General features: G+C 35.2%; 1 protein-coding gene across 1 annotated transcript in view; it reads left to right on the top strand.

The window, feature by feature from the left end:
• LOC113108318 (adhesion G protein-coupled receptor L3-like) overlaps positions 1–19,018 on the top strand; it is a 61,852-nt gene that overhangs the window by 30,525 nt on the left and 12,309 nt on the right. Inside the window, exons 9-17 of the mRNA XM_026271284.1 lie at positions 406–444; positions 2,605–2,788; positions 9,801–9,923; positions 10,007–10,212; positions 10,295–10,471; positions 12,712–12,921; positions 13,614–13,834; positions 16,462–16,528; positions 17,488–17,579. Of these exons, the coding sequence (XP_026127069.1) occupies positions 406–444; positions 2,605–2,788; positions 9,801–9,923; positions 10,007–10,212; positions 10,295–10,471; positions 12,712–12,921; positions 13,614–13,834; positions 16,462–16,528; positions 17,488–17,579 (1,319 nt within the window). The remainder of the gene's footprint in view (positions 1–405; positions 445–2,604; positions 2,789–9,800; positions 9,924–10,006; positions 10,213–10,294; positions 10,472–12,711; positions 12,922–13,613; positions 13,835–16,461; positions 16,529–17,487; positions 17,580–19,018) is intronic.

The following is a 19,018-nucleotide window of genomic DNA, read 5'->3' as shown; positions in this document are numbered from 1 at the left end:
CTTTACTAACTCTAAACAGCCAGTTTCCTATTACCAGCATCTAGCTAAAGTGATCAATTACACAAACATCAGCTCATCTGCAATCAGACACAGTCGAAACCTCTGCTTCATTCAGACTTTATACGTCCCACTGGTGTTTGTTTGTATATTTACAGTATTGTTGCCCTGGCAGACATGTAGGAATGTCTTGTGGCTATGGTAACAGTAACTCAGTAACAGATTATTTTTGTTTCTCTGATACATATAAAAGAATCATGATTCCTTAATTATGTATTAGTAAATGATTGTAGATGGTTTCAGCGAATTAGGCTTTGTTTCTTATTGGGCTCTGAATGATTACAGGTGTGCTGTGATTTTTCGTGTGTAGTTATTGTTATTGTAATGTTTTAATATTGTGTCTTTCAGCTTCAGAAGAGAGAGCGATCGTGCCGTTTCTTCATACAGGTATTTCATTCTGTCCTAGCTATGTCATGTGTGTGTGTGTGTGTGTAGACACACATATATTCCTTTCTAATTCATGTTCCATATCACTTTAGCATCTACATAGATGTAAAGTTTTCAACATAAGACTGCTTTATACTTGTGTGCAGCTTTATGTGTCATAGCATATGAATCATATTGGCTGTGTGTGTGTCTGTGCGTCTGCACTTGTGCCCGTGGGCTGCTTCTTTTGCATTTATAAAAGCAGAGCAATTTTTTTCTCATGAGAAAGCAGTAGTGATGTCCGCACCGGTCAGCAGTGTCACATCAGGCGACTGATAAACACACAGACACACACACACACATTAAATCTCCTGCTGTAAATATACTATTACAACTTTTTTGATTAGTAACATGCATTGCTAAAAACTTCATTTGAACAACTTTAAAGGTGATTTTCTCAATATTTCGATTTTTGCACCCTCAGATTCTAGATTTTCAAATAGTTGTATCTCAGCCAGATATTTTCCTATAATATCAATGAAAAGCTTATTTAATAAGCTTGATGTATAAATCAAAATTTCTAAAAATTGACCCTTATGACTGCTTTGTGGTCCAGGATCACATATATTATCACTGCATTGATAACCAAAAACTATTCATTTTGCATGATCCTGCACACACACCATTAGGTAACATTAGTCCGAGGTGCTTTTTCAAATACTCTGCTGAGATGAAATGAGTCTATCCAAACATCAGATGATCGTGCTGATTTAGACAGAGAGAATTACAGGATTCGGTGACAACTGTCTGAAATCTCCCGGTGCTGACATCAAGCAAATATGGATTCTCAGTGGTCATCTAATATGTAATGCAGTGTGTGTGTGTGTGTGTGTTTCTTCATGCTGGATTACCTCCTCAGCTTCAAAGCACTTCAGTTCTGCTCCATTTACCAAGTCTGCGGAGAGTATTGCTGCTGTGTGTGTGAGGAAACAGAATATAAGAAGAGTTAAAAAAAAAAATCTCTTATCTGTTTCCACAGTACGAGCCCCCATGTGCACACACACACACACACACACACACATGCACACACACTTTCCCCTGACCTCTTGACACAGTTTGTCAGTAGATTTCAGAAGCAGTTTTGTGAGGAAGTAAATATAACTCTTCCTTTTTACCTTTTATCCCAATCGTCTCTCATCTCTGTCTGTCCTTTTTCTCTCTCTCATAAAAGGGTCATTACTTAAGTGGTGTCAAAATGAATATACTCATCCCGCCTTTAACACACTCTGTCTCTCTCTCACACACTCACACACACACACACAGCGCTCTACTGTAACTGGGGCAGAATGATTCAACCCAATGACCAGATTATCCTTCAGCAATTTAAAGACAAATGACAAAACATCCCTCTGTCCATCCCTACGGATGAGTGCACTACAGCGAGAGATGTTAATTACATCACGTATCTCCTCGCCACAGATATTATGGGAATGAATAACAATGCAAGGTTATGAACTTGATTTAATTTAAATAAAAGGAATTTGACCTGGAATCATTGTTTCAAATATATTTGGCCTGCTTTGTGTATATCATTGCAGTCCATATGTTTATGTTGCATATGCACTTTTTCAAATGAAAAGCAAGATTGTAATGTGTCGTGATATACTCAGCAAGCCTTTTAATAAACTACCACCTTAAAGTCTTAAACCTTCATTTGTATATCAAGGTTGAGGTTTTAATATCCCTGTGATAATATTCACTGCCAAAATTTAAAAGGCTTAATATCTTAATAATGACTTTTTTAGTCCCTTATATTAGTTTCCGCCACACAGCCGAGACATTTCATTTTTTCTATATAGTGCTCGTATGGAGCCATTAATTACCTCTTGCCTTGTGTTTGCATGTGTGTGTGTGTGTGTGATGACAGCTTCTTTCATCTCCACAATGTCTCACACTCCCTGTGGATTTTTCCTCAGTTTGACAGGGTTATATTCCAGCACAGAAACCGTGTAGTGTGTGAGTGCGGGTGAAAGTGGAAGAGAAATGGTTTATTGGAGAAGTGTGCACTTTGGGAAATATGTCCTTACTGTGAAGTTCAGATGTCAGAATGTATGTGCATGGGTTCAGAAGTCGTCCCTCGCCTCCAGAGCAATGACGTCTCTGTTTTGCTCTCTTCTGCAGGCCATGGTGGAAACGGTGAATAACCTTCTGCAGGTGCGATCCCAGGCGGCCTGGAGGGAGCTCTCTGTGGCCGAGCAGCTGCGATGTGCAACCATGCTGCTGGACACGGTGGAGACGGGTGCCTTCATGCTCGCAGACAACCTCCTCAAAACCGACACTATACAGGAGAGCACCGACAACATACGTGAGTTTACCAAAGCCGCTCTCGTGATGTAATAAGTATGCACATTTCATCTTTGTGTCTCCAGTTGCATGTTTTGATTTCTCCTGTCACGAGGAGACAAATAAATTAAGTTAAAAAACAGATGGATAAAACCTTTTTTTCTTTTTGGATAAAGAAACCATGTTTGTTTGCACAAGCTGATTAATTACATTGTGAATGTTTTAATATGAAGTCTAACATGCTTAATACGGAAATCTCATGCAACATGCATAATACTGAGCTAACAACAACAGTTTAACAAAAATGAGTCGTCCAAAACTTCAGAAGTGAATATTCTAGAATGTTACAGAAATGTCTAGAATGTTCCCAATCTTGAAAAAGCTAAATATCTTTTTTTTTTTTTACATGCAAAAACTTCTATCTACTGAACCAGTGTTTCCTAATTAATGTTCAGAAATTTGCCTAGCCTAAATATTTACCAAAATATTAGTACTGGGTGAAAATAAAGAGCACAATAATCATCAGCATTACAGAAGAACCATTAAAATATTACGGTTTACGTAAAATAATAATAATTTCACAGTTTCTTTGCATAGTCTGCATTAATCTTCAAAACATCACAAAGGGGTTTTAATCATTTTGAACACTTCCAAAAATGCATTAAAGATTTTCAATGTATAATTTACAGAATCTATTATTTAATTATTACGCTACGTTTTAATGTTTTATTTTGTATTGTAATAATACAAAAGTTATTCAAATGCAAAATGCAATTCTTGAGCATGTGAATGTAAAATTAATTCTAATATTACCGCCATATAGTTAGATTAGTGTTTTCAGCATTGTGTTTTGCAAAAAGAGTAACTTTTTGTGTGTGATTTGATATTGTGATATTGTCATGAGATATTATTATTATTCTCTCTCTCTCTCTTTCTGTAAAAAAGAAATGCACATAAACCCTGTCTGCTAGTGGTTCATACGTATGGCCTGATGCATAAAAAACACATTATCACATTAGAGGTAAACAGCAGGGACACAGGCTTCAAGTGCACTCGAGCTAGATGTAACGAAGCATGTCTGTGCAAAACACAAGAGCGCTCCACACAGGGGGTCTCGTTCTGTCTGACTCATGCAGAGGAATCCATGCCTCATCTTAATAAACAGACAGAAGTGGTCAAAATGTGTACTGACTGACGCAGGACTGCCGCAGATACAGAGAAAGCATGCGCTCAAAACGGCGTCATTTTTCAGCTTGATGGTATTTATAATTCTTGATCAATACGAGCATTCAAACGTGACATTTGAAGCCATTGCTGTGTTAATTGTAGAATGCTCCAGCAAGCCGTCTGTCAGTCAGTGCAGGCAGGAGGCAGATTCCTTCAAGCCGTTCAGGAATGAATGGGCGCTGTGAAACTGTAAGAAAAATGAATCTAATCTATAATCAATATTCAAACCAATGCTAAAAATAATGTTGCACATTAAAGACAGCATCAAAACAAGCGCAACCTCTCTCTATCTCTCTAGAAATGTAACAGAAAATGTACATATAAATACTCTAATAAATACTTTTATAGCTGCAACAATCACTCAAAACCATGAGCTCATTCATGCACACACACACACACACACACACACACACACACACATACACTAGGACACACATAGGAACTGCAGAATAATGCATTATTCTTTCTATTTACACAATGACCAGTGACTGTTGAGCAACCAACATCTTTATCTCCGTGGGAAATTTACTGGAAAAAGTTTCTTTTTATTGTCCGAAACTTAATGTAAAGACACATTAATGTAGAAACACATTCATGACATTATCCTCCAAAACAACACTAATAATAAAATCAAAATGTTCACAATGTCAGCTTTTCTTTAAGACATGCTGTGCGTGACGGACTCTCTGGCCCAACGGGAAACAGATCTTCTTTTTATTTATTTTTTTAGTTTTTTACCACAGAAGAAAAGCAGGAATGACATGCACCTGTTTATTTTGAGAGGGCCTTCCTGGCTCACTTGAAAAACAACTTTGCAATTCTTTAAAATGTGTGAGACATTTCTGATATTATATTTGATACATGTGCAGCCTTTTTAAAGCGTGCAAGCTCCAGTCCCTGATAACTGTGCTGAGAAACTAATATACAGTCCTCAGAATTCCTCTTTTTATGCAGGTTTGGAGAGATGTGAAGTTGAGTAAATGATGACAGCATTTTCATTCTTTGAAGAACTCTTCCTTTAATTTCTACTATTAACACTGACAGAGAAACAATAGAGAGAGGAAGAAAGTGAGGGAGCCGGTGGCAAAGATTTGAAACGTAATAAGAGAGGACATGAGAACAGCAGGAAGAACAAAACTGAGGAGGAGACAGAATGAACAGAACATAACCCGAGACAGAGAGAGCGAGACAGACAAAAGCAGTGCAGAAAGAGAGGATGAAAGGGAGAGGAAGAGAATAAATGAAAGAAAACCAAAAGAGAGAAAAGAAGGGGGATGGTGTTCAGAGATCCATGCTAACTGCTCTATTCTGCTCCAGTGCTTTCACAGCACAAAGAGGGAAATTTATCGTTCCTGGCAAACAATTTATCCGCTATTCCACCACTCAAGGCCAGTTCACATGCATCTCGTCTGAGAGAAATAGCTCTCCGTGGGATTGCCCTCTAGCCTAGCTTTCCCCCTTTCTCTCTGCGTATTTCATCACTTGTGTTTTTCCGGCATCTGATCATATGCTTTAGTTGTTTGGCCTTGATGTTTTACATGGAGAGAGGTTCATTAGTGCATAAGCAACATCAAAAAACTCCACCGACATCTCTGTGATCTCTTTTATGCAAAGCTGCATTGCTAACTGAGCTAACGGTTAGCATTCATCTCTGGTACTAAACCCCTCAGAAGTGTACAATATTTGCACTTAGATGCGTCAGTCACCTGAGCCGTAAATGCCATGTAGCACTCTGAAACCAGAGGATAATACTATAGCTGATGGCGTCACAAGAAACCCTTCACTGGTGTAATCATTGGCTGGGATGATACACAGCAGACAGGGGAAAATATAAATCCTTTTCAGGCATTTAAGAGCCCTCTAAAACAAAACTGGGCACTGGTAAACCGTTTACTGTAATATGATGAAATTACAGTGGTAAAATAAGCTCACAGAGTAGAGTCCAGCTAGATGTTTGTAATAAAAAAATTAATAAAACTATTAGATGAAACATTTGCACAAAAAAAAGATATATTATTTTAAAGAAAGCTGAAATAAAGTACAATAAAAATATTGCTAAATTAAATAATAATAATAATAATAATTAAATACTGCCTAAATGAAATATAAAATAAATCTAACTACTAAAATTACTTAAACTAAAATGCTAATAAATTAAAGCTAAATATAAATATTAAAAACCTAATAAAAATTATACAAGTAAATAATAAATCTAAAAATATAATAAAATAATTAAACAATTTTAAAAGATGTAAGTTAATTAAATGTAAGTTAATTAAACTTAATTTCAATATTTACAGTATAGCGTCAGTTTATCCTACAGTACATTAATTGTCATAATAACAAATTTCTGACAACATACAGTACATCATGAAATAATTTTGTACAATTAGTTATTAGTGTTTAGTACAACATATCAAAAACTTTTATTTTTCATGTGTGTTTAAAAAATGTTTCTATGGGGAAAGACACTTTAGTTTATTCTTCAAAATATTTTTCAGCTTGTTCGTTTCCAGTGTTTAGTACAACAGACCAGAAAATACAACAGGCATGAAACATGGACTTATGCAACCGTACACATCTAATGTATTTTATTTGTCTTTTACATAAGACTTAAGAAATCAAGCAATGAATATACAGAACTTCTTAGATGCTTTTCAGCACTGAGTGCAAATCCTTTTTTGCATACACGTCTTTCAGTAAAAAGAAAAGTTTTTTCATCATTACGTTCCTCTTTTTTTTAATCTTCAATCTCAAATTTTAGCCGAAAGCTAATCTTAATCTCGCAGACAAAATCTCCCACCATTATCCATTTATTCAAATTAGAAACGTATTCCTCCTCTCGCTCTTTCCTTCCTTTAATGCTTTCTTTATGCTATGAGCCGGTCTTGTAAAATGAGTGTGTACACCAAAGAGCGGAGAGCATGGAGAAAATTGCTTTTTTTTCGATCGAATGCAGATTTTGTCTTATTTGGGTGACAAAAGATGCTCTCTAAATCTTTTTAAAACAGAATACCAGAAGAACGATCCGAACGACTTGTCTGGTTTGAAAAGAGCATGTTAATAGATTACACTTGTGCACAGTTTTCTGTGAAGACTAGATTCAGATAATTAGGTTAGCACAGTATGAGCACCCCTGCAGCCTGTGTGTGTGTGTGTGTGTGTGTGTGTGTGTGTGTGCGTGTGTGTGTGTGTCTGCTTTGAAGGCATGCACCATATCTGCTGTGCAGTGCTTGAAGTGGTTTATATAACTGGGCTGTCCTGTTCCTTATGGATCTCTCTCTCTCACTCTCTCTCTCTCTCTCTCTCACACACACACACACACACACACACACTGTTTCCCTCTGATCATTACCCCAGGGTGTGTGAGTTTATTACTTCAGGTTTTTGTGTGTTATCTGTGTGGGTATCTCTCTTTTCTGTCTGAAAATATGCTTTCTTATGTGTCCTTTATTCAGGATATTCTTTCTCAGACCCATCAAAAAAGTGTCCTTGGTGCGTTTAGCTCTATGAGAGGTCTGAGGAGGGTAAATGCACTCCAAATCTGTCACATGCATCAGTCATGAGGTTTATACAATATGTTACATCTCATTCGAGAACTAGGAAATTAGCACCATCTGACTTGCATAATTCCACGAATGTTGTTTTGATTATTAGAAAGGTATACTGTGATGTGGTTTGTAAATAAATGACTGTAACGATGACAGAAGAGTAGCATCTCTTAAATTAAATCAGATGGGTGTTATTTTGTGCAGTTTGAAAAATCTGTATTTCATAAAACTCACACTCGTGCACGAAGAAGACTGACACGGAGCTGTATTTTTATACTTTATAATACAAAACCTGGGCTGAACATTACATAAACCGCCTGTTGCTTGGCCTGGAGACCACCTGCAGATATGAAGGAAATGATTTTAATAATGCTCACACACACACATAGATTATAGATGTGATTTAAAGATGTATAACTTCATAAGACGCCTGTTGTATAACTCATGGCTGCCCCAAGGGAACTGTAGACTTCACATATAATATGTTCACACATACGCACGCATACTTTCATGTCTCAGAGTGAATTTATAAAGCTATTTGGCCGGCCATAGGTGTCTTTTAACTTACCTCAATAAATAAAAAAATGTCTCAATACAGTGAATACAGTGCAATCAATACACACTAATTTATAGATTTGTGAGTTTTCTACACAAACTCTGATTTGTGGATGCACACACATTTTTTCCTTTTTCATGTGTGTGCTTTTAAAAAACAATAATCTTTAATTCCCGAACTGTCTGCGTGTAAACTTGTGTTTATTCGTCAAAATATTTTTCTACAGATGTTTTAAGGAATATAGGAATATATTTGATTTACCCTGCTTACTTATTAATCTATGCATTCATTTATTAAGCAATGCAGAATTTTTTATTTTTTTTTTGTATATTAGTTATTATTGTACTCATAATTTCTAACATAGTATATTAGATGAAATCTTAACTCAATTCAAATATGTGAAGTACAAAATTCATCAAGATTGAAATAAAAAATAAATAGTAATATTAAAATAATAAAAATGGCAAAACATAAGAACAAAATTACTACAAAAAATACCAAATATAAAATAACTATACTATATTTTATTCTATTTAATATAATAAAATAACAATTAAAAAATAATCATAGTAAATATATACTTAATACATTAGAATGATTAATAAAAAAAAATATTACTTCTTTCTTTTATTTCAATAATCAGCGCTGATTTTTGCACTATGACTTCCACCCAGAACATCTCACGGGAATTAATTGTTTTTCAGTATAATATTCTTGTATTGTTCTTTCGCCAGCTGTAATGAAGTGTGGGCTTGCAAAGCATCTTTTAGCTTTCTTTAAAGAGCCTGTTAAATTAAACACTGCACCTCAGTAATGAGACAAACACTTTTCGACTGAAAATCAATTACAAATGATAACATTAGTGTAAAATGAACAGAACTGTTTCTAATGTCTCTGCATCACACCATCTGCCCTGGTACTGAGAGCTTTTTAGTAGCTTTCACCTCCACCGTGACCTGAATCCATACGTTGATGAATTAATATTAAGTTATTAACATGAATTTACCTTGAAGCAAATGTGGGTGTTCTTACAGATGAGCTCTCAAATATAAATTTGTTTTACAATGAGGGGTGACACAGAGTTGAATCCACAGCGTGAACCTCTCAAGATTTTAAAAGAGGTCTGTCTTCTCTGAGTACCTGGTGTCATAATTATAAATAGACTGGCAACGTTTTTTCCGAATTTTCAATATGTTTCACAGCCAGCAAATTGTAGTTCATTACTTACTCCAAAATGCATGATAAATATAGGTGTTAGTAACATTACATTACACTTTTTAGATGATATACATAATGGGACTACTTTTAGATTACTTTTGATCACATTGATATAAATACATTGCCAAAATTTCCCAAACTAGGATTCATGAAAACCTAACATTTTAATAAATCATTTAAAAACAACAAATCAAAATAAATAGGCTATTTTAGAAAGGAACATTTAAAATAATTACTGTGAATCAATAAATTATGGTTTTATTTTTACTGCCACTGTTTGAAAAAAAAAATGCAATCAATAAAAAAGTAAGTAAATAACAGTATTTTAAAATTCTTATATAACTACAATTACTTAATCTTGGGAATCTGATAAATAATCCAGATTACATGTACTGTATGCTTTTTGAAAACACGAGACTTGTAGTTCCCCTCCGGTCTGATAGGGGGCAGCATTTCAATGTGTGCATGTTTATGTTTCGCAGAACTGGAGGTGGCACGTTTGAGCACAGATGTTAATCTGGCGGATCTGAGCTTCCCTCAATCTGGACAAAGCGGAAACACCATTCATCTCTCCTCCAACACACTCAAACAGCAGGGACGCAATGGTAATGCGCCACTGTCCAGCTGTGTGAATCCCAATCCCACACCACTTTCCACACTGACCTCTTCTGCGTTTTCCATTCCTCAGGTGAGATCCGCTTGGCACTTGTTCTCTATAAGAACCTCGGTCAATACCTGTCCACGGAGAACGCTAGCGTGCGTCTGGGAAGTGAAGCGGCATATCCAAACTATTCCCTGATAGTCAACTCACCTGTTATTACAGCAGCTATTAATAAAGACAGTAACAAGGTCTACCTGTCTGAACCTGTGGTCTTCACTGTCAAACACATACAGGTATTATATACGCTTACGTTTCTGGATCTTTTCTGAGTGTGTTACTATAATAGCGTGTATGATGTGCATCTCCTCGTTCCAGCAGTCGGAAGAGAACTTCAATCCGAATTGCTCTTTTTGGAGTTACTCCAAACGCACCATGAGCGGATACTGGTCCACTCAGGATTGCAGGCTATTAGGCACCAACCGCACTCACACTTCCTGTTCCTGTACACACCTCACCAGCTTCGCAGTGCTTACGGCCCACGTGGAGGTCAAGGTATGTCGCAAACTTTCTAGATTTCTAGATTTGCATTTCTAGATCTGTTCAGTGAACGAAAATGAGAAAGAAACTTTTCTAAATTATGTGAACCTGTAAATTTTTCAAAATGAGTACGTTATGATAGGACAATATTTGGTTGAGATACAATTATTTGAAAAACTGGAATCTGAGGGTGCAAAAAAATCTAAACATTGAGAAAATCATTTTTAAATTTGACCAAATGAAGTTCTTAGCAAATGCATATTATTAACCAAAAATTAAGTTTTGACATATTTGTAGTAGGAAATTTACTAAATATCTTCATGGAACATGATCTTTACTTAATATCCTAATGATTTTTTGCATAAAATAAAAAATCTATAATATACAGTGTATTTTTGGCTATTGCTACAAATATTCCACAGAGACTTAAGACTGCTTTGTTAACGTTTGGTTTGTTACTGTTTAACACATTTTTATGCACAAGTCTTATTAGAGTATTATTATACTATATAGTTACTATTATACTATATAGTACTATATGTTAATTGATATTTTGAAATAGCTTTATTTTTATATTTTCAGGTTTCCTTTCATTTTGTTTTGTTTTGTTCTTTTCCTTTTTTTCTGATTAGGTGTAATTTATTTTGAACTTTAATTGATTAATTAGTTTAATTAACTTAATTTCAGTCAGTTGCCACCACAGCATTTCTGATTTCTGATTCATATTTTATTTTAGGTTTATTTCAATCAACAGAACCTTTTTTTTAATTATTTTAGTTTTAGTTAACAATAACAACACAGTTTTGCGTATTATTATCAGCAGAAATTTTGTTGAACAAATTTACATGCCATGTAGTGGACAAAAATTAATAAGCATGACATGGCAAGATTCTGACTAAATATAGCGTGAACCACTATATTGTGTATGCATCAACATGTTACGATGCTTATGCTTGTGTGTGCATGTCAGCAGAAGACTGTCGAAATGATTTATGCACAAAACATAAAGGCAAAAGGTCAGGATAAACATAAATGTAAATTTTGTATGCAGAGGGGAGGATTGACCTTAAACAATCTCTCTCACACACACACACTCAAAACACATCATTTAGACCCACACCCTTGAGGCTGCATTAATAAATGCTGCGTAAACGTATGAATGATTAATAAAACCATTCAGTGTGTGTGTACTTGTAGCCTGCACACATTCACTGAACACGGAGTCTTGTCATAGCCGCAGTGCTCCAAATTTCTCACACTAGCACTGAAATAAATGGGCCATCCCGACCCAGACCCACACTGACAATCTGCAAAACTTTTAAAATCAATGTTTAAGTGCATTTCTCGCCTAAATGTAAAGAAAAGGTAATCTGGGCTCTCAGCAGAATGCATGAATGCATCTTCCTCTCTGAACTCGACCAAGTTTGTAGTCGGATACTCAAACAAATAAATAATGTATCACACAAAAAAAATCTATTTAATGTGATGCTAGTGATTGCATTCTTTTGAAGAGCTAAAAATAACTTATATATACAGTATGCACATTATCTTTCAAAAGTTTTGTATCAGAAAATATTTTTTTTATTTTTTAAAGATATTAGTATCTTTACTCAGAAAGGATAAATTAGATTGATGTGACAGAAAAGATAAAGGACATAAAATAATAAATACAATAATACAACATTTCTATTTTTTCGTCTGAACATCTATTTATCAAAGAAATATTAAAAAATTTATAACTGGTTTCCACGAAAATAGCAAGCAGCACAGCTATTTTCTATGGAAGTTTCCGCTACTAAATAAAAAATAAAACAGGTAATTGTGAAATCTAAAGGTTTTAGATTATTTTTCTCTCTCACATTTATGACTTAAATCATGCAATTCTGAGAAAAAAATTACAGAACTGAGAGAAAAAATTTCACAATCAGCTTTTTTTTTTATTCAGTGACAGAAATGTTTATAATAATAATAAATAAAAAAATTGAGCAGCAAATCAGTATATTAGAATGATTTCTGAAGCATCATATTACACTGAAGACTTTATGGTTAATTAATTTTTTTGCTGTATCTTTGATCAGATAAATGCTTGGTGAGACTAAGAAACTTTAACAAACATTACTCAACGAGCAAACCAACAAACAAGCCACTGCTATTTCCATCACATGGAAAAGTTTGCACTTTATGCTTTACCTAATTCAGTAGCTGCTTATATGAACCCTGACTAACATCCTTCCGTCTCTCTGTGTGTTTCTCAGAAAACAGACCAGGTGCACAAGCTGCTGTTGGACGTCATCACGTGGGTCGGGATCTTGCTGTCTCTGGTCTGTCTGCTCATCTGCATCTTCACCTTCTGTTTCTTCCGCGGTCTCCAAAGCGACAGGAACACCATCCACAAGAACCTCTGCATCTCCCTCTTTATCGCCGAAACACTCTTTCTCACCGGGATCAACCATGCAGACCAGCCCGTACGACCCACACACACACACACACACACACACACACACACACATTTGTTTTTGTGTAAAGTGTGTTCATCCCATAGGTGTAATGGTTTTTATTCTGTAGAAACTGTATATTCTATCTCCCTTCACCAACCCTACACCTAACCCTCACAGGAAACTTTGTGCATTTTTACTTTCTCAAAAAAACTCATTCTGTATGATTTATAAGCGTTTTGAAAAATGGGGACATGGGTTATGTCCTCATAAGTCACCCTCTCCTTGTAATACCTGTGTCATACCCATGACATTATACAGAGTTGTGTCCTGATTTGATACAAACACATGCACACACACACACACACACACACTGTACAGAAAGCCCCACATATTCACACTCGATGGATTTAGATTTATTGCACAGCACTCAGACAATTTCTTAAGTTGGGCACCTCACTCTTGTTAATTAGAGAAATGGAGACGGTCTTCGACCTCTCATTAACAACAAAAACCTCATTGTTTCCTCAGAGAGAGAAAGAGAATATAAGCAAAGACAAATGGAAAATGACAAAGATAAAATACTGCAAATCCGTGGGGAAAATTGTGAAGTGCTAACAGAGCAGATGAGTTAATACTCAAAGCAGCGAGTCACAGATCACACAGATACTGGTGGAGAGATTCAGCAGCTTTTGTGCTCAGCGTCTACTTCTTTGTTCCAGATCGTCTGTGCCGTGTTTGCGGCCCTGCTGCATTTCTTCTTCTTGGCTGCGTTTACATGGATGTTTCTGGAAGGCGTGCAGCTGTACATCATGCTGGTGGAAGTGTTCGAGAGCGAGTACTCGCGCACCAAGTACTTCTATCTCGCTGGATACGGTGTGCCTGCTGTTATCGTGGCTGTGTCTGCCGCCGTGGACTATCGCAGCTATGGAACTGAAAGAGTGTATGTATATGTCAGATACAGAGAGAGCGGAGGCCAGCTGCAATATAATATGCATTTATAGGGACTCTTTTAAAAACATTCTCACCATTACTGTCCATGAAAAAAGAAACATTCACCATGTGTGGACAGTACTGTATGTGCAATCAGACGGCCTTTTCAGCTAGATTTAACAGTAAAAGAATGACAAATGACCAAATAATTAATGAAACAGCAAATGTAAACAATTGCAAAAACATGAACAAAACACTGTTTCTGTTGACATTGGGGCCTAAGGTACGAAAGTTAAAATGTACTTCTTTGTACCCTTTTTTATCTCTAAATGGTACATACTAGTACACATAAGTACATATAAAGACAGTTTTGTGTATATTTGTATATATACATACACACATATTTTTATTAGTTTTGTCCTTCAGACAAAGTACTAGAGTATAAATGAGTTAACACAATAAAAATAAAACCATACTTTCTTGCAACTATATTGTCAACTACTGTATATTGTTCTTACATATCAGGTCGGGGCAAGTTGTCACATTATTTAATTTATATTAAAGGAAACTTTGCAAGCACACGCACTGAACTGATTAAAAGTGACAGTAAAAGCATTTACATTGTTCAAAAATATTTCTATTTTAAATAAATGCTGTTTTTTTAATGTACTATTAATCAACACACCTTGACATTTAAGAAAAATACAGTTGTCTTTATAGTTTCCAGAACGTATTGTTTATAAAACAGCACTTTAGTTTGAAGGACAAAATTTATAAATATATTTTAATTGAAGAAGGCTTTGAAAATACATTTATGCAATGGGAATCAAAACCTTACTTACTTAAAGAGTCATAATTAAAAATGTATTTCTAATTAAAAAATTAGACTTATTTGACATAATGATTCCACACAGTATTTACACAAAATAATAATAATGTTGCCTAATGGTTAAGGAAGATTGTAGGTTCAATCCCAGGATTTAGTGACACAGGAAAAAACTCAGTTCACAAAATACAAAATAAGAGTCAGTGGGGTCCAAAAATTTTAAACTCTTAAAAGAACATTCTTCTTCTTATTGTTATTATTTAAAATTGATATTAAAGGAAATGAATATAAACACACGTTAAATTGATCAAAAGTAATTTATAGACATTTATAATGTTTCAAAAGATTTCTGTTTCAAATAAATGATGTCCTTTCGAACATTTTATTCATCAAAGGATCCTGAAAATTAAAATGTATTACAGTTTACACAAAAAAATATGAAGCGGCACAACTGTTTTCAACATTTGCGATAATCAGAAATGTTTCTTGATCAGCATATTACACTGGTTTCTGAACAATCATACGTACATTAGGCAATCATAATGATGCTGAAAATTCAGCTTTGATCGCAGGAATAAATTACATTTGACTATGAATTCATATAGGAAACAGCTCTATCAAATTGTAATAATATTTGACAATTTTTGATTAAATAAATGCAGGCTTGGTGAACAAGAACAAACACTTCATAGAATCTACGACTATTATCCATCTCAAACTTTTGAACAGTAATGCACATTAGGTATACCAAATATGAATCAAATTAAAGCATCTACAAATAGACAGTCAAAGCATACTTCTCTCTTTGAAAATAACTCAACTTCTGATCAGCGAGTGGAGCAAATCAGAAATCCCTCTAATGCTGTCTACTACAGCAAAATGTTTTGCAAGCGCTAAGCTAAGCTAGCATCAGATCAGGCTGTACTGAAAGTCTCCTGTGCGTTCACGAGTTCTGAAAGGGGCAAGCTGGTGAAATTGCCCTAATTCATATTCGTAAAGAAAACTGTTCAGCCGGCATTACTGCAGTTAGTGGCCAGACACAGCCGTGAGGGATGTTCACTCAAATAAATATTTCAGCAAAAATCATCATTTAATGATGAGATGTTGAACGTGGCATGTGAATGAGTGGTCACTCGAGGACACAGTCTCTCCAGACCACAGAATTAGGTCACCCTCATTTAAAAACAAGAACTGAATCGAAGGGAGGATGAAAGGAAAGAAGAACACCGTTTTACTGCAGATCCTGTTAACCTGAGCCAACAGTGGAGATCTAAACAAAGGCACAGGGATCCATATGCAGGGAAAACGTGGCCATGCCCTCACTTTTTTGGCAGATAATCAGTGCTTTTCATGTCTTAATGTGTACCCCACACTCTCAAATATTTCCTGTACCTCCTCCATATTAACCATGAGTGGCATGGGTGAGAGGGGCATACATTAAGGTGTTGCATGGTAGATGCACATGAATTGAAATTGCTAAAATATTTATAATCCTATTGGGTTTCTGCATTCTCTAGCATATGGTATCTGTTCTTTAAAGCGTTAGCATGTCTGACTGTGTTGGTGGCCTGGAAAACACACACACACACACACACACACACACACACACATTCGAACAGCGATGCATGCACTCCTGCTGGGCTATAGAGGTGATTTCAGTATAGCAGAGATGAAGATTTTAATAATTCAGCTCTGGGTTGTCAATCATGCCTTGAGGTTCCTAATGTGTGTCCAATGAACCAGAACTTACACTTGCTTTAAACTTCATTTGGAGATCAGTTTAATTTGAAAATCTGTGTTTTTCTGTGTAGGTGCTGGCTCAGGTTGGATACATACTTTATCTGGAGTTTCATCGGGCCTGCTACTCTCATCATCATGGTGAGTTTAACACACACACACACACACACACACACACACACACACACACACACACACTCATGCTTACTGTACAGTTGAAAGTATATGTGTGCAAATGTGTAGATATTTAAATCAGTGGGTTTTCGTACAGGTTACACACATGCACTTATCTTGTCCAGTACATGTGTTATACAGACAGTGAGATAGTAACCCACATATCTTATGTAATATACTGTAGAGTAAAAATGTGCTTGTATTAAAAGAAAATATATAAATAAATTGGGGGTTATTGTGATTTGCAGATCATAATGTGTGCAAGGTTGTATTTGGAATAAAAGAAATGTGCTGCAATATTGCATTTATCAAAGTTGACACATTTAAATGCTTATGTTGTATACAGTTAGTTTTTTGTTTGGTAACACTTTAGAAAAGGGAACACATATTCACTATTAACTACGACTTATCCCTCAATAAATTCCTAATTTGCTGCTTATTAATAGTTTGCAAGGTAGTTGTTATGTTTATGTACTGGGTGGGATAAGCAATGTAGAGTATGGTCATGCAGAATATGTGCTTTATAAGTACTAATAATCAGCCAATATGCTAACAATAGGCATGCTAATAAGCTACTATATATACACACAAACAAAGGCTTATTTAAAAATGAGCATTTTCAGTTTCACTGGCTCCATTATTTTCATATTTTGGCCAAGGATGTTCATTTCGGTGCATCCCTCCCATGATAAAAATGTGATTTCCAGGCTTAGAGACGAGGGCCCAGAAAGGTGAATCCCCCGCTGAGCCATTCTGCATTATTTTATTCATTTAAATCTGTTTATTCCAAACATTTCGTTCCAATAAAATGACATACAAATGAAAATATGCTCAGTGAGGATTTCAAACATATCCACAAATGAGTGGCAGTCATGGAAAAGCGATTGTTGCATGTGTTTTATGCATTTGGTGATTCTGTGTTGCAGCTAAATGTTATTTTCCTGGGCATTGCACTTTATAAGATGTTTCACCACACGGCGATTCTCAAGCCTGACTCCGGTTGCCTGGACAACATCAAGTAAGGCATTGATTCTGTGCTTCAATGTGTGTGTACTTCATTGCTTTTCTTGCTTACACTGTGACTGTCTTCATTTTCACTAAACACACAATTGTCCTTCAATTCTGCACTGTTACTTAGAGGTGTTTAAATGGGAAGAATGTTCAACTGGTAGATGCAGTTTAAAGTGTCTTTTATCTGTCGCTTTTTCCTTGATGTTCAAGTTCTCATTGGATCATTAATGCTGAAGAAAAAAAAATCACATAAATCCCTGTGCTGTTTATGTAAATGAACTCAGCATCTTCTTTAATAGAGCTAGGACACGAGGGGCTGGCATATCAGGGTTTATTGAAACACAGCCAGTAGTGTTGGAGATCACAAAACGTGCAATGCACAGTGTGTGTACCATGTCTCATCTATACTCTTCAGCCCATTGGCAGAATCTAGGTTAATTAGCATATTTTCAGTAATTGATTATTCTTTGTGATGTTCAGAACACAGGCAGAGGAGTCACTGTTTGAATCTGTGACCCAAATGCGTTATTTCTGCTATAGTTCTAATGTTCTGCGAAGATATTCATGTTATACAACAGTTACAGTTTATCTGATTTGATGGAACTGTTCCAAAAGTGCTGTTATGCAGAATAACCGCACTGGGATTTGACAAACTGTCAATCTGTGCATTAGTGCTGAGGATTTTCAGGTTACATCTTGTCTTTTGAGTGAGTCGTTGAATCATTTACTCAACCGTGTCGTTACATCTTATGAACAAACCAGTGTTATATTTTAGTATTGTTTATAAACTAATATAGTATTTATTTTATTTAGCTATTTCTTTTGAATTAGCTTTTATTTTTATATTTTCAGTTTTCATTTTAGCTTAGTTTTTCATTTGTGTTTTAGTTTGTAATAACAACACTGGAACAAACTACTGTGTATTGCTTGCAGTCATGCAATGGAGGATTCTGCTTCGGTTCTTTGGAAATATTTTCATGGGAGGATCAATAATAGACAAAGTAACTTTTATTATTGAGTCTACAATAGTTACTTAATCGTAACTTCTATGGTTAACCGAACTGTTCTCATTGTTTACAAGTAACAAAATGTTATTATAAACAGCTACCATCAAAAGTATTCTGATCCTTTAGCCACACTTACAAATGTGCAAATGTTGGTATATTAGGAAATAAATAAACACAGTTCTGTGCCAATGTCATTTAAGCACCTCTAATATAAAATTTTGTGTAAATACATACATATAATTTGCAGTCAAAATTTGAGGTCAGAATGATTTTAAAAAAAGTATTATTCTTGAAAAAAGCTTTAACAAGAAAGAAAGATGGCTCATCAAAGTTGCTGTTATTTAATAAAAAAATAGTAATATTGTGAAAAAAAACTATATATATATATATATATATATATATATATATATATATATATATATATATATATAGATAGATA

Source organism: Carassius auratus, chromosome 1, assembly GCF_003368295.1.
Source record: "Carassius auratus strain Wakin chromosome 1, ASM336829v1, whole genome shotgun sequence".
Taxonomy (NCBI): Eukaryota; Metazoa; Chordata; class Actinopteri; order Cypriniformes; family Cyprinidae; genus Carassius; species Carassius auratus.
Note: the sequence above shows the minus strand (reverse complement) of the source record. Positions and strands in the feature narration are given on the sequence as shown.